The sequence below is a fragment of the Buceros rhinoceros genome, unplaced genomic scaffold, assembly GCF_000710305.1.
Source record: "Buceros rhinoceros silvestris isolate BGI_N320 unplaced genomic scaffold, ASM71030v1 scaffold31654, whole genome shotgun sequence".
In the NCBI taxonomy this organism is placed as follows: Eukaryota; Metazoa; Chordata; class Aves; order Bucerotiformes; family Bucerotidae; genus Buceros; species Buceros rhinoceros.
In genome coordinates this window covers 22,321-37,522 of record NW_010407095.1, presented here as the reverse complement: position 1 = coordinate 37,522, position 15,202 = coordinate 22,321, and the positions used below count along the sequence as shown (strand labels likewise).

General features: G+C 38.7%; 1 protein-coding gene across 2 annotated transcripts in view; it reads left to right on the top strand.

Annotated features, from left to right (window-relative positions):
* The window catches only part of FABP6 (fatty acid binding protein 6, ileal), a 37,382-nt gene extending 24,312 nt beyond the window's left edge, over positions 1–13,070 (top strand). The window contains exons 2-5 of one of the 2 annotated variants that reach the window (XM_010134364.1): positions 8,963–9,067; positions 9,917–10,092; positions 11,947–12,036; positions 12,990–13,070. In XM_010134364.1, the coding sequence (XP_010132666.1) occupies positions 8,963–9,067; positions 9,917–10,092; positions 11,947–12,036; positions 12,990–13,043 (425 nt within the window). In that variant the 3' untranslated portion in view covers positions 13,044–13,070. Of the gene's footprint in view, positions 1–8,949; positions 9,068–9,916; positions 10,093–11,946; positions 12,037–12,989 lie in introns of those variants that run through there. The other variant, XM_010134365.1, reaches the window with a different exon arrangement.
* Positions 13,071–15,202: the final 2,132 nt, after the last annotated feature.

Sequence of the window (15,202 nt, the reverse complement as noted above, 5' to 3'; positions counted from 1 at the left end):
ATTAGACTAAAATCATTGAGGTTCAAAATGTTCCATAGTGGCTCTTAATCCAAAGATAATATTTCAAAGAAGTCTTTAACAGTTTTATGTGAGCTAGATTGATAGTAGCCAAGATTAGTTTTATGTGTGTTTTCAGATTACATGAGTCAGAACTGGCATAACAAAAATCAAGTCTTCTGTTGTAGTCTTGTAAAGACTAATTTAATCAAGATAGATTCCTATTTCTGCTCTCAGTCCCCATTACCAGGGAACATGCAACTGATAACATTTAGTATAAGTTAAGTAATTAAAGGGAAGTAACCTGAAGAAAGTAAAGAAAAGTTAGGTTCACAACATTTTAGTATGTCTGTTACTGATCTTAGTTTAAAAGGTGGGGAGTGCATCCATGAAACTTATAGTTGAGCTGGAAAATATTACAGGTCCCAGTCACCTGTGTTCCAAAAGGGTCATCTGAAGCTGGAGTAAGTGAAGAGGAATACTTGGGTGATAAGAGAAAGAAAAAGTCTGTCATTTCAGAAGTGCCTGTTAGAGTTTTGTATGGCTTAGCCATATAACCAAATATTTAACCCAGCAAAAAAGAGGGTGTAATTGCTCTCTAAAAGACTCCAGAGTAAACTTGGAGAAAGAAGTGCTGCTTAAGAGAAGGATCAATGCTGGTGCAAGTACAAACAGCCTTAGAATAACCATGCATTAATTTAAACTAGAAAGTAAAAGAAGATTTTTTTCATACCAGGAGGTAAACAGCCTGCTGTTGTAACAAAGACAAGAAATCATATAGAGTGCTATCAATTCTAGAAGAGACTGAAGTGATAAGGGATGTCCCTCCCAGTGCTTTGTTTTGGTGCTTCTGAGTCCAGGAGTGCTCATTTGATTTATTTGGTTGTGGGACTCTGAAGAGACAATAGGAAATAATGGGCTCAGAGAATTTGTTCTGAGCCTTCAGCTTGCAGAATATTTGTTCAGTGAACCTGAACTAGGCACACATCACTAGCTCAATTAGCATGAGCATCTTTCTGCTTTCCCTCTCCAGAGCCTTGTTTACGGTTATCAGTTTGGACTTCTTTATTCTTTTAATATAGATCATGAAGTATAACTCAGACCACGATTACAGGGAGCATTTTTCAGTGGCATAGCCACTGTGTGCTGATACTCCACCAGCGGCTTGTTCCCTTCGCCATGCCGATACTTGTATTATGCCAGTACAGCTGTTTGTGTGATCATGTGAAGAACTGGATCAGAACACTGATCCAGCTGAAAAATACCTTTTTATTTTATCTTCGGTATTTGTAATTCGAATCAGGCTCTTGCTCTGGTTGCTGCACTACTGAATAAACAGTGGTGCCAGCACAAAGCAGGAGGTGGCTCAAGGACAGCTTGGAATCCCTTGAGCAATTTAAGCAGCGCTGTCATATCCTCAGAGTGCTCTCAGTGACCCCTAGGCCAATGAAAGGGCTACCTGTCGATGATGATGATGGTGGCATTCACCCTCCTCTTGTACCTCCTGTTGTACTGACAGGGCCTGACCATGCAATTGAGACAGTTCAGATAACCGAATCAGCTGAAAACTGATGAAATCACCAGAAAATTAAATGCTAGTTTGGTTTTTTTTTTAATCTCCTTAGGTTTAGTTTTGTGTCTCTGTACATGGCCAAGCTAGACCTTGGCAGTCCCAGTGAGGTAGCACCAGTCAGGGGCAGCAGAATCAAATGCTTCTTACAGAAGCTATGCCAGCTTGCACAGCTTGAATTAATCACTTGGTTGTCTTGCTCTCTGGAAACCTCCTTTTGGGAGATCCAAACAGACTAAAGGTTTTCCCGATAGAGTGTTTTGTCAGGAAGTAATCAAATTTCCTTTTAGGGAGTCCTAAAATACTGGATTTTTTGAAGATCTGTGCCTCCCCTGCAAATGTTTCTATGTCTGAGCTTCTGGTAGGATCCTTTCTTTCCTGTTTTTGTCAGGCAGATACGACCCATCAGAATGTCACATCTGGGGCAAGGATGGAGCCTGTACTGCGTCACCTGTTGAAGCCCCGTGGAGCTGGCTGGTGCATTTCCGTTAGGTGTTTGGCCTCTTTTCAAGCATTAGCTTTTCAACAATTCAGCCACATCTTGTTGGTAATTACTTTTCTACTGCTTATTGTTTTAGAAGAGTAACACCTAGTACTCTACTAAATGGATACTTAATAAGGCAGTATTATAATAGGACTCCCATGGAATTACACATTACATTAACACCAGATGAGTTCATTCTGAATTCATTATGAATGATTACTCTGAATGCCAAAGGAATTAATAATCATTAGCCATTTACTATGGAGGGTTGCTGAATAATTGCCAGATACAGCTGTTTTAGGAATTTACAAGCTTTCCTGATCAAATTTCACTCTGAAAGAATCATTAAGTGTAACTTCCTTTTCACTGGAGAGTTCCTACTTTTATTTTGAGTCTGTACTCCTTGTTCAATTGCATTCCAGTTCTGAAAGCACTTCAAAGATAGTCACTCAGCCTAACTCCTTCACTAATGGAATTACTTTTCTTATCTCCATTTTTGTCTTTGAGTGTATCTCAGTTGGCTTTATACAACACAGCTGAAAGGTTAATAAACTTTAAAGCATGCTGAGAGACATTCAAGGGCAGGGTGACTCCGACACGACAAAAAGGATGCAAAAGCATTATATTTATGACTTTGTGGCAAGTAAATTCTGAAAGTAAAGATATCCAAGTCCTTTGATTTGGTTCCTGAAAGTTCCCTCTGTTCCTACCACCATTTGAAGACTCAGCTGTTTTGCATATCAGAGGTAACTGACTTTGGAGACAGAAGGGCTTAACTGCTTGCTTTAGACAAACTTTTCCTTTGGGTATAAGCTTCCACAGGAGTTTTACTTCTCTGACAACTTTTTAGTGCTAACTGTCTGCAACAGTCACACAGTTGCAACTCACATCACCCTGGTAATTTAAATCCAGCAGTGAGCTTTTCTGCAAAACTTCTCATTGTAACTAACAACTTGATTTCTGTCCTTAGTCCTGACATCATTCATCCAAATATGAGATTTACTATGTTAGAGGAGTGACTGGGGTTTCAAAGTTGGGTAAGCACAACTATGAATGCTTGGCTTTTGGCTCGTTTGGGTTTTTTTCCCACTCAGTGAGACAAATTCAGTGTAAAAAGCCTGTGCACCTTAAGCTTCTTTGCGAATAAGGTTATACTGTTTCTTGTGTTGTTTCTGCAAACAGTGCTGCTCCATCACAGCATACACACTCTTACTTGTGTTTCTCTGAATCCACTTGGCAGGTCTCACAACTGCCACTCTGCCACAAATAGCATTTGCATGTAAAGTTAGAATCATTAAATTGTGTAGATGATTCTCACTGAATTTGGGTTGAGCCAGCATTCGGCCACTGATTTACAATGTTTAGTTAAATCTCTATGAAGCAGTTCTGTGTCTTGTTGATAGTCAAGACAGCAATAAAAATGTATTTGTGTTTAAGTAAAGGCTAATACCATGCAATATGTCAGTGACGTCATAAACTGGTGCTTAGGAAATCATCTTTGTGTAGAACTACATCCCAAAATGAAACATGTGAAGATAATTGCTTGTATAAATACTGATATATTCATTTATATAAATATAAATGATACATTTAACAATGATGCTCATCAAGCTGATTATAACCAGCTCATGGGGAATTAGATTGTTAGGGGTTTTTACTCTCTCTGTGAGAGATTCCGCTGTGCCACAGGGCTGGTCGCAAACCCTGGCAAGCTCTACCTGTAGTCAGGGATTTACGCGGCTGAGGTGGGGGGAGAGTGTAGGACATGCTGCCTGGCATAAGGACCCTGGCAGTTGGCCACCAGATGGCAGACACAGGCTCCTATAGAACAATGGCATTTTCTTTGACCTACATAAGGAACAGCTGCATCTTTCTCCATTGAAAACGATAGATAGTGCCAAGGACAACTGAAGATAATGGACGCTTTCTGAAAGCTGTTTTCCGCCTTTACGCTTGAAGCTTTTTATTCTTTTGCTTTCTCTGTTATGATTCTCACCTTGTGCCAGGGACGTATCTTTTATGTTTCCACTGATCTCAGTTGCAGCTGTTAATTCAGTTGGATTTGAACTGAGTTCTGTTAAGCAGAAGTATAACGTAACCAAGGTTGTTTGCAGCAGTGTGCAGGCTCTACATTGTAGTAGGTGGAATGGATTAAATACACATAATGTGTTTAGATAATTTATTTTTTTTAATATGTGTAGACATAGACGTAGATAATTTTGGTTTAATTTATTTGGGTTTTTTTACTGGGTAATTCTGGAGTTCACTGCACCACTTAGTACAATCCCACCAAGGATGAAGCACTGCTGTAGAGGTACGCAAAAGCAACATCACATGCTCAGAGCTCTGAAGAGGCAGGAAAATCACAAATATTGCAAATGCAAAGTGTTTTAGCTGAAACTGAAGAGATAGGGACTTGGATGACTAGTCTTAGCAATTGTGCAAGTGACCATAATTTCAGTCAAGTCAGAATGCCTCCATTCCTCTGTTCTTTGAATAAACGTTGTCCTGACTCAGTATTTGGAAAACTACTTAATGAAATTCTTCATTCTCCAATGCCCTATCAAATATGATTACATTTTATAAAAATAACAACAAAAAAAAGGTGGGAGTGAAAAAAAGGATTTATTTCAGAATAAGCGAGCAAACACAGGAGTGCAAATTCACAATGCACATTGAAAACTCTGCACAGGCAGGTACAGATAATGACATACTTGCTCAAAACTTGTTCTGAACTGGTTCTGATTCTGGGCAGCCAGGCAGAGCAAGCACCTTTATCACACTGCGTAGCCTTACCTTTATTGTTTGGATGGATGTTTGTAACCTGCTCTGGTACTCTCATGTACAGCATAGTGTACAACTCCTTGGAGGTGAATAAACTCACCATTAGTATGTGCCAAGAGTGACGCACCTGGTCAAATAGTTATTCGTTGGTTATTTCCTGTACTACACACTGGCTCCCTGCCCACCATTCCCACTGCAGGCAGGCTCTAAGTACTGCACAGTTGTGTAGATGTCAGCATTTTCATATCTCATCGCAAGAAAGCTATCAACATAATTTGATCTTTAGAGAGAGAGAACATAAAAGCTTGAGTACTGTTATATAATCTGATTATCTTTTTCCTGTCTCACAGAACTGTGGCATTTTTCTTACCCAGTTTGATCTATCTTCCAAGGTCCATGTGGTGTTCCTATGCTGGTAGTATTGTCCCCCAATAAGTTTTATGTAAACAGAAAAGTTTATGGCTTGAGTTCCTTTACCTTCTTCACAGGGTTGTGCATGTCACTCTGGAACGCTGAGAGCCTAGTGCAATCCAGAGGCCTTCAGTGCTCTCTAACCTGCTCTCTAACCAGTCACTGGTCACCCAAAGCACAGTTTGGACTGGAATCTGGTTGTCCATAGACACAGAACCACAGGGAGACAGCAAGAATCTCGACTGGGGACTCGCTCAGCCAGTTGTGATAAGCAGCTGCAAAGAGTCTCACAGCCTGTCAGTGAAGCAAGTATAAAACTCCCTGGGTGACTCTTTGAAAATAAGTGGTCACTCAGAGCTCTTGTTTGCTTCTAAGGGCTTGTTTGTTATAAAAATGCTTAAATTAATGTGTCATCCTGTGGCCACTGGATTAATGCCTGGACTTCAAGTTTGTTAGTGGCCGCCACATCCATTCACTGTACCATAAGCTCTGATGGGTCACGCTTTCTCAGTGTTTCAGCTTGCTTTATATGAAATAGGCTTGATGATTTTTTTCCTCTAGATATTTTCTGTGTATGACTGAAATTACTAGAGACTTTGCTTCTATTAACGGCATAGAGTTTGCGCTGTTGTGCCTTAACTGGTGTCTGCTTGGCTTTACCATAGCAAACTGAGACTTCTCTGCATGTGCCACCACTTCATTGTTTTATATGCTAATGCTGGGTTTCTTTATATAGATAGGGCCTGAGCATCTGGGTCCAGCCGATGCAGGAAGTTTCCCTTTCAGTTGTCTGTTGCTGCACAATTGGTCACTGAGTTCAGCAATCTTAGGATTAAGCTGAAGGAGTTTTAATTTTAAACCTGTCAAATATGGTTTGAATTGTCTTACCAGCACTTTTAAATCAAAAGTGCAAAGGAAACACTGGCAGTGAAAAGCAAGTTTCTCTGTTCCTTCCCTGAATCTTCTGTATTTGTAAGTGATACAGAAAGCCCTAGGTTTGTACTTTTCTCCCACACTCCTGTGTTCTGAATGCTAATCGCAGGACACAGAGAACGTTCACAGAGGGAAGGTATATGGCTCACTTCTATTTCAAGTGTGGAGACATCTTTTTAACCGCATGCAGACAGCAGATGGTATGGCTTTTGTGGCGTCATGAACCCCAGCACAATACAGTCAGCCACTGCACAGCGTGGTACAATTTAAAGCTGAGTAAATATGGGGAGAGTGAAGGGTTAGGGGTGGGAAGGCAGTAATTCCTAGGACATTTGTTCCATTTTTACTTACAAATTGACCATGATTTTGTTATGCTTCACTCTTGTTCACTTTCTGTATCTCTTCTAGAAAATTGCTTTCCTGTCAGGAACATCCACCCAAACAAAGAGTATTTAAAGGATAGTTGTCAACTTCAAAAACCACATCTTCATTTGAAAGTTTTACATCTTTCATAAGATGTAAAATATGAAGTTACTTTTTCTCAGGCTTCAGAAAAGGAAGCAGGTAAAAAAAGCCCAGAAATAATATAAATTCCCAACTAATAAACATGAAGTAAGCTCTTTTCCAGTGCACAGGTACAATCTCTCACAAAACTGACTTGGAATTTTCTGAAAATTTTTCTGGTCAGAAAATTCTTTTCCATTTGGAAGTCCCCTTCTCGCCTGATTCAGGCTTTTCACCCATCAATCAGTGTGTTATTCTGGAATCTCTCTCACTTTTCCTCTGTAAGGAAAGGTTTTGAAGCTGCGAACATTTTCCTAAGAGAGGAAATGTTTTCCTATTCAAACCTCATATGCCCTGTGTAATTGGTTTAAAGGCTGTGTAACTTACAGACCACAAAGGTTTTGCATAAAAGAAAGCAGCTTAGTAAGTAAAATGAAAAATTAATACAATTTAGAGAGCATACTTTTTCATTGACTTGCAGCATACCCTGACAAGCAATATGCCGTTAAATATATATGTATGTGTAGCAAATATGTTAAATCCTAAGTAACCCCTCCTGACAGATTCTAATTTAAGGAGTTATTGTACACCCTGGTATACTGTGACAAAGCAGTTGGGTACAGGCTGTCTTATTTCTAGCTCCTTTTGAATTCAACTCTGGTATGATATAATCTACATTCAGTCCCCAATCTGTGAGGCTACAACAAGACACGTCCAGAACATGGTCAGATGAGAGAGGACCTGCAGGAGGCAGGACTCACTACGAGGCACCATTCTGTCTCAACTCAGCAGAGCAAACTTGCAAACTACACTACACTCTCCAACGTGCACAGGCTGAGGGAGTGTGTGACTGACTGTGTGAACTCAAAGGCAATGTTATTGGGAATAAAACTGTTAGATGTAGCAATGCTTCTACTTTGTGTAGTTTTACAGGAATGATATACCATGATTTACGATATTTAATACTTTCCGGAAGTTTCATCCCATTACTGAAGTTTGTCTCACTCTCTGACAGAGTGGAGTATGGGTAAGCTTATTAATTAGAAATACAGAAATGATTACACAGAATACATCAGTTTCAATGTATACCAAGGAGAGCAGTGATGAAGTTTAGTGGACCTTTGTTTTCCATGTTTTAATCATCCAGCCTATGTTCCTGTTCTTCTGATCAGCTTCTCGACTTCGAATAGACATGTTCTTGCAGTAGCATGTAGGATTAAACTAATTGCATTTAACTTTGCATACAGTAAAACTTATTGAACACTGTTATATATTTCTCTGGACTTTTATAAAACCAGGGAAGAATAGATTTTCTGTTCCTTCCCAAATTTTTTACTTTAAATAAAATAAAATTCCAATGGTGTCATTCCAAATGACACCATTTCACATAAACTCTAGGAATGTGTTTGGTGAGGCTTAAAATTGTTGGTCTGTATCCTCAGCCGGTGGAGCAATAGCCAGCAGCTGGAAATTTCCTACTCTGCTATCTGTGTGTGGCAATGGATTCATCAGACACAGGACATCTCCTGTAAGCATTGTAAATTACCCACCAGACTCCCTGACTTTTAACGTATGGTTATCTTACATAAATCAGAGCTCTGCTTTTCCAAAATAAGTTTTGTACTCTGTGCAAACGCTTGCGAGCAATACAGAGCACTATTTGGTTCCTGATACTAAATAAGGTACAGGAATATGGTGCCACAGACTAACCTAGTGTACTTCACATCCAAGTAAAATACTTCATTATTCTTTTTTCCATATGAAGATAAGGCAAGACATCCGTAGGTGCAGTAATTTACACAGATTCTTGTCGTTGCCGGTAACCTACCAGAATTACTTGGGAATCTGGGCATATTTTGGGACTTTGTGCATATTTTAACTAATACAGTGTATGCTTCCAAATAAAGGAAGGCTCAGGACACTGCTTTGAAGTCCTTTTCTCCCTGTTTCATTAAAATATACTCTACCATTATTCCATCCTGAATGAAAAATCAGTGGAATCTTGAAAGTAAAAATTTATCACTGTTTAAATGTGTACTCAAATGAAAACTGAGCTCTTGTCCTTGATTTCTGCTGATCTCCAGGTTATTGTCAAGGATATATAATTGAATTGTAACTTTGATTTTCATACAGGTCAATGGCATCCATGCTAGTGACTCACATAGGTTGTAAAAGTATATTTCCAAGGGGTGTGGGTATAGGTGGGCTGAACAGCTTGGGTTGGTTTATAAAAAGGAGGCCTCCAGCCATCTGCACTTATCCATTCTTCTTTGTTCCAGCTGCTATTCTGCTCTGCCAGCCACATCACCAGGGCAACATGTCCTTCGCAGGCAAATACGAATTCGAGAGCGATGAGAACTATGATGACTTTGTGAAGAAGATTGGTAAGTCTGTCTTGGGGTGTGAGTCTTAAGGTTTATAAATCAGTTAAAAATTTTTTTTTTTGAGAAACTTTTTTTGTTGAGTTGAATAGGAACTAAGACTGCTGGGAGTGCTCTGCCCTTCAGCAAGAAGGTTCAGTTTTCAATCTTATACGAAGCACTGTCAGCCACAGGACACTACTACAGAACAGCCACTACTGTTCTGCAGTAATATTCCTCTTCAGTGGCAGCAGAGTGAAGGGCCAATATGTTTGCAATATAATGACTGTGAAGGTCTTTTTTTCTGTCCTGATTCTAAATTAGAATTTCCCTAATTCTGTTAATTGGTGGGAGTATAAATTTAGTACAAAAACACTGCTCAAAATCTTGCACAGGAGCAGTGAATTCTGTGAATGTTTTCAGAAGACTCTACAAACCTGTTATAGAGGTTACCCTGTAAAAGCTCTTAGGGAACAAGCAATGGCAAATAGTAAATAGGTAGGTGCAGCTACATAGCAAAAGCACAAGTTCATACACATTAAGTTCCATGCATCTGTATGTGTAGATTAAGAAGGGAATGTTTATATATACTTTGTGTCTATACATTTACTCTGTGTGTTGTTTCTCAGGGAAAAGAATGCAAAACCAAAAGTTATTATTTTAGCAAATGCATTGATGTACCTGTATCTTCCTTTATACCAGCAATTTAAACTCAGAACTTTGATACTGCTGTAAAAAAAATGGAAAAAAAAGAAAAAAAAAAAGGTGCGCAGACATCAATGTCTGAGAACAAACATACCATTAGCATACTTCGATTCAAATACAGACAGTAGGCTATCAGATTGGATGAACTGTATGTTTCTGTTGATTAAGGTCTCTCCAGTGACAAGATTGAAATGGGAAGGAATTGCAAAACAGTCACGGAGGTGGTGCAGAATGGAAATGACTTCACCTGGACGCAGCATTACCCAGGAGGCCGCACCATGACCAACTCATTCACAATTGACAAGGAATCAGACATGGAGACAATGAGTGGTAAAAAGTTCAAGGTACATTAATTTAGTTCTACAGAGTCTCAGTTGTTTTTTTAGAGTGAAAATTACATCTGTCTCAAGGACATCTTCCTTGAATTGTTTTTTCCATCTGTCATAGCTTAGAAACAATTTTTTCCCCATTTCTTGATGACTGATTTTAAAGAGAGATAGAGCTTCAGAACTGTATATACTAATAAAGAACAGGGGTAGAATGTCAAGCATCTACTGGTGTCGCAGCTCAAGCAGACATAATGCTCGTTAAAACTCTAAAGAGCTCGTTGGCAGCTGTGCCATTGTCCAGCCCCACACAGCAACGCAGCACACTCTGAGGGGAGTGCCGCCGTCTCTCTGCCATAGCTCTGCCCCTGCCTAGTGGCAGTGCTCACCTTTTGTAGTCACCTGTGTGTGAGCCTTAAACAAAAGACTGTGTAAAGTGAGGGGGGGAAAGAATTGCCGTATCTTCCTTCCTGTTTTAAGTACAGAGCAACTTGTGACTTAAGCAGCCTCTAGCGAGACAGAAGATGACACAATATTTATTTACTACTATCATGGACAAAATCCAGATACAAAACCTGTTGTAAAATGGGTGCTTTACTTACCTTACTCATTTATCATCTATTTAAAGGACAGTTGGGGACAGCTCAACTCTGCATTTGTGAAGTGTCCTGAACCCTATAATAGATTACTGGTTAAATGCTTTTTACATATTGAAGAGATAGGAAAACCAGCAATTCCCTCAGGGAGCTGTGACAAACTGAGAACAGTAATGGCATTGCATGATTTCCAGAACGCTTTTATAGTCATACCTTTCTGATTATGAGAGGGAAAAGCCCATGTCTTTGGCTTTGCAAAATCTTTGGGAAACTTAACAGAATAAGACACAATTCTACTTGATCAATTTATTGCAAATGTAACAATTTTGAAATACTACAAATACCATTATCTTATTAGCCTTGGGCACTTCAGCATTTCAAAGCCTATTAAGTAGCCAAAGGTGGAGGCAGAGTAAGTGACTCTCCAGAGAGAAACCACTGCCTATTAGTATAGTGTAACTAAACATTACATAAACTAGTAACATGGTTTCCTTGTATCTGGTGAAAGTTGTCCACTCATATCTTCATTTTGCAACTTACTTTTTTCTCCTTTAAATCTGACTGGCTCCTCAATCTTTATTACTAAAAGCATAGGTAAGACTGACTATACTCTATACAGAGAAGACTGATTTTGTGCTGTAACTGTATATCAAGTTTTGGCAGTCAGCTGAGCTGCTGTAGTATTTGTGAGCTTCACAGTAGCACCCTGGCATACTTCTTCCATAAGGAAGCAGCTCTTACAGCAATTATCACCTATTATATTATAAAGGTGTGACTTCAGACTGTGCAGTCATGCTGACCTATACTATACTTAAATGAGCAAGATGAATTCTAGTGTAGTTAGAGATATGAAACTCGGCATCTAGGGTAAAGATTTACATCACTTGTCGACAGTGACTTTTTTGCTGCTTGCAGGCAGGTTATTAGTACCTGAGAACTCAGTCATGCCTTTTACTTCACCGTCAAAACAAGAGAACCACATGAGGACCAAATAAGAAACCTAGTCTGTAGTTAGATTATTTTAGAGTTATGAATGAATATTGTGTAGATACGGAACTTGCACACATTAGGTGAACATTTTTCTATTTAGATTGTGAATATTTAAGAGCTAAAGCATGAGGATTTTAGCCTGATTCATGAAGCTGCATGAGTAATACACAACTTCTACTTTTTTAAAAGTAAAAATGTTAAGCATCAAGTGTAAAGGTATTTACAGTGTGTCTGACAATATAAATGCCAGTAACTCCAGGGAACATTAAACCTTTCTCTATTACAGGCAATTGTTAAAATGGAAGATGGGAAAATAGTAGCTGAGTTTCCCAACTATCGTCATACTGCAGAGATTTCTGGAGGAAAGCTAGTAGAGGTGAGTTCTCAAATAACCAGGTTATTTATGAAAAAAACAAACAAAAACCTCAAAAGCAGCAGGCTTAAAATTTTGAGTTTAGACTTGAAATGTGGATCTTACATGTTAGGCACAGACACACATTTTTATAGCTGTTATTGAACAGCATTGGAATGTTCAGACTGAAATACTCCTAAGCTGCCATGTCTCCATTCACTGTGCCTGTGCCTCAAGAACAGAAGATAATATGTATAAAACTTTTCACCTACTACTTACACATTTCTATAGTTATTAACTTTCATTCTTAGAAAACTGTAGAGCTGCAACTTCTCACACAATTTTTGTAGAACCCCACTTCCTTAGTCTTACCAAAAGAAAAAACAAAACACAAAAGGGGTTGGATTTCAAGTAATATCCTATTTTATCAACATAGCTTTGGAGGATTACTGAAACTACAGTGCTTATAGTACAACTTGAAGAGCAACTAGGTTATCAAACATTGTGATTTCTGATTCTCAAAGATTTTTCTGAATTATCTTACGTCTGTGCCAGTTACATACATCTGAATACGTGTTTTCAACAGAGACTAAGGAGAAATTAAGTTACTCTGTGAATCAAGAAAGGACACTCCCTCTTCTGGAAAATAATAGTGTCAATCATTTGTTGCTTTTGGAGAAAAATTATCTCACTTGTCTAAAACCCTGATAACTTGAGTTGGTGAAACCATATCTAACAGAGGATCCCTAAGGTATCCCTAACCCTCTGCTTAGAAGTGCTTTTTGTGTAAAAATATTTTTGCACTGTGTATTGACAAGGACATTCAGCTTATTTTCTAGATATGTCTTCTACCAAAGGGTGAACCTTGCTTCAGTAAAGGACAGGTTCCGTGAACCAGTCAGCAGGTCTTTTCATTTATGGCACTGAAGCTCTAAATACACTGTTCAATGAAATTTTTGGTTTGCTCTTTATTCCAGATTTCTACTACTTCTGGTATAGTCTACAAGAGGACCAGCAAAAGGATTGCTTAAGACAGTAAAGCCAGTCTCTTCCAATGTACTGAAAAACAAACAAAAATAAATAAAACAGTACTGATTGTCCTTCCCTCTCTCTTTGTATTACAAACACGAAGAATTGTTTTTCAGAATAATGTTATCGTCAACATTACTGCTTTCTCCACTCCCAAAGATTTGACAAATAGAAAATCAGAACATGCAACAAAGCATTTAATGATGTTGTCCTGTTTTTCAGTGTTTCAGGATATGATGCACACTTGGCACAGTCAAACGTTGTCTACCACCTACTTAACAGAAGCACTATTCACCTTCTGCCCAGAGAATAGGACAATACTCTGCCCAAAGCATATATCAAAATGCAAGACTTGATTAAAGTCTTTTGCCCTTATGCTGGCTGAAGGACAGAAATTTAGGAGCTTGAAAACAAGATGGTCAGTTTATCGCTCATTAGAAGATATGCTTTCATACTGCTGTCATGGTTTCCTCATTTTCATCAGTATCTCCTCTTGACCCAAATTCTTAGAAGACATTTAAGGTTTTACAGACAGACTCCTGCAGAAAAACGTGGAGTCTTATTTTCTCCATGCAATCCTGTTATTTACACAGAGTGCATGTTTTCTTGAACACAGTAGGAATTAAATTAAACACAGTTTTTTGGCTTCACTCTTCCAAATCACTTCTGGCTAGTGCCTGGTCCACAAAGCTTTTCCCTTTTCAGGCTCCCTTTTCCCCTCTGTCTTGCCTTCTGGAACCACCTAGCTGCTTGTCCTCACAAGCTTATCAGTAACTAGCCCAGGCATATGTCTTGTGTACCCAGAAGTTCATTTTCTGATGGGCCTACGTACATGACTGATAATCCAAATCATTTCAGGTATCTTGCATTTAAAGAAGGTTTTCAATTCCCTTCTATATTTTTCCTAGATTACAGCTGTAACAAGGCTTCATCCAGACTCTGTTTACCCAAAACAGGCTGCACGTGTCTTATGACTAGGTGTTGCTCAATATATCATTTATTCTGTTTCCAAGGCAAAGCATAATGCTGATCTCCAATGAAACATGAGTCAGATCTGCAACCTGTTCAATCCTGAGACATTCTTTCAGTACTTGCAACAAAGAGAGCTACTGATGTAATAGCATTTTGTTGAAATTCAGCCTCTTTTGTTAGGAGGTCACATTGAGAAGTAATCAGGGATCTCTTCAGCCTTACTCCTCATTTGAATTCATCAGCTAGTACACTCCTCTGCAAATAATAATATCACATCTTAGAACAATTGGATTTAGGATGTGCCCATCATGTTCAACACTTAACTAGCTACACAGAATGACCTGTAGAGTTAGGCACAGGTAGACTCTGGGCAAGTGCTATATAAAACTAAAGCTCATACTTGAATTAAGGGATGGTGGTATTTTGTCTGACACCCACAAGAACCTGCTCTGAAGGAGACAATGCTGATACCTACCTGTTCATTGCCTGCTTGTAAAATAAAAGATTGACCATACAACTGCTTGTTCATCTTATTCATCCTTTCTATCTCCTCAGGTAAGATGGTACCCACAGCACACACTGGCCATGGGAGCTGGAACAATCTATTCTTACATTATGTCCCTTCCTTGTATCTACACATTTTCTGCTTTTCTCATGCAGTGCCCAAGTTCCTGATCTAATTCTTCACAATTTACAATTTGGCAAGGCCTCTTCATCACAATTGTCCAATGATTCCTTTGTTCTGTAAAGGATTGACTGCTCAGATCAAGTATTTTTAAGGTATAGACATATATTCTTTTCTAGCTCTTGAAGGCTAAGGAGAAACCATAAAAAAATATTAAAAGGCTACTTTCACTGAGAACTTAACAAGTATTTTCACAATTCAGCACAATGGCAGTCCAAAGTATAACACATTGCACATGATGCAAATGACAAAGGTGAGAAAAAAAAACAAAGAAAAACTTCCTCACAATGGTACTGCCACATAGATGTTATCTTTGCAACTGTTTAATGACATAGTAAAAAATACACCGAAGTCTTCTGAAAATAAAGTTTAATATAAATAGAAAGCCAACAGTTAGAGATCAACTAAGTCCTCTAAACTTCTAGACTACTTTCTGAAGAGTTCTACCTCTTCATTTACAGTTTGCATGTTTAAGAAAATAAACCAAGAAGATACCTCTGTCCT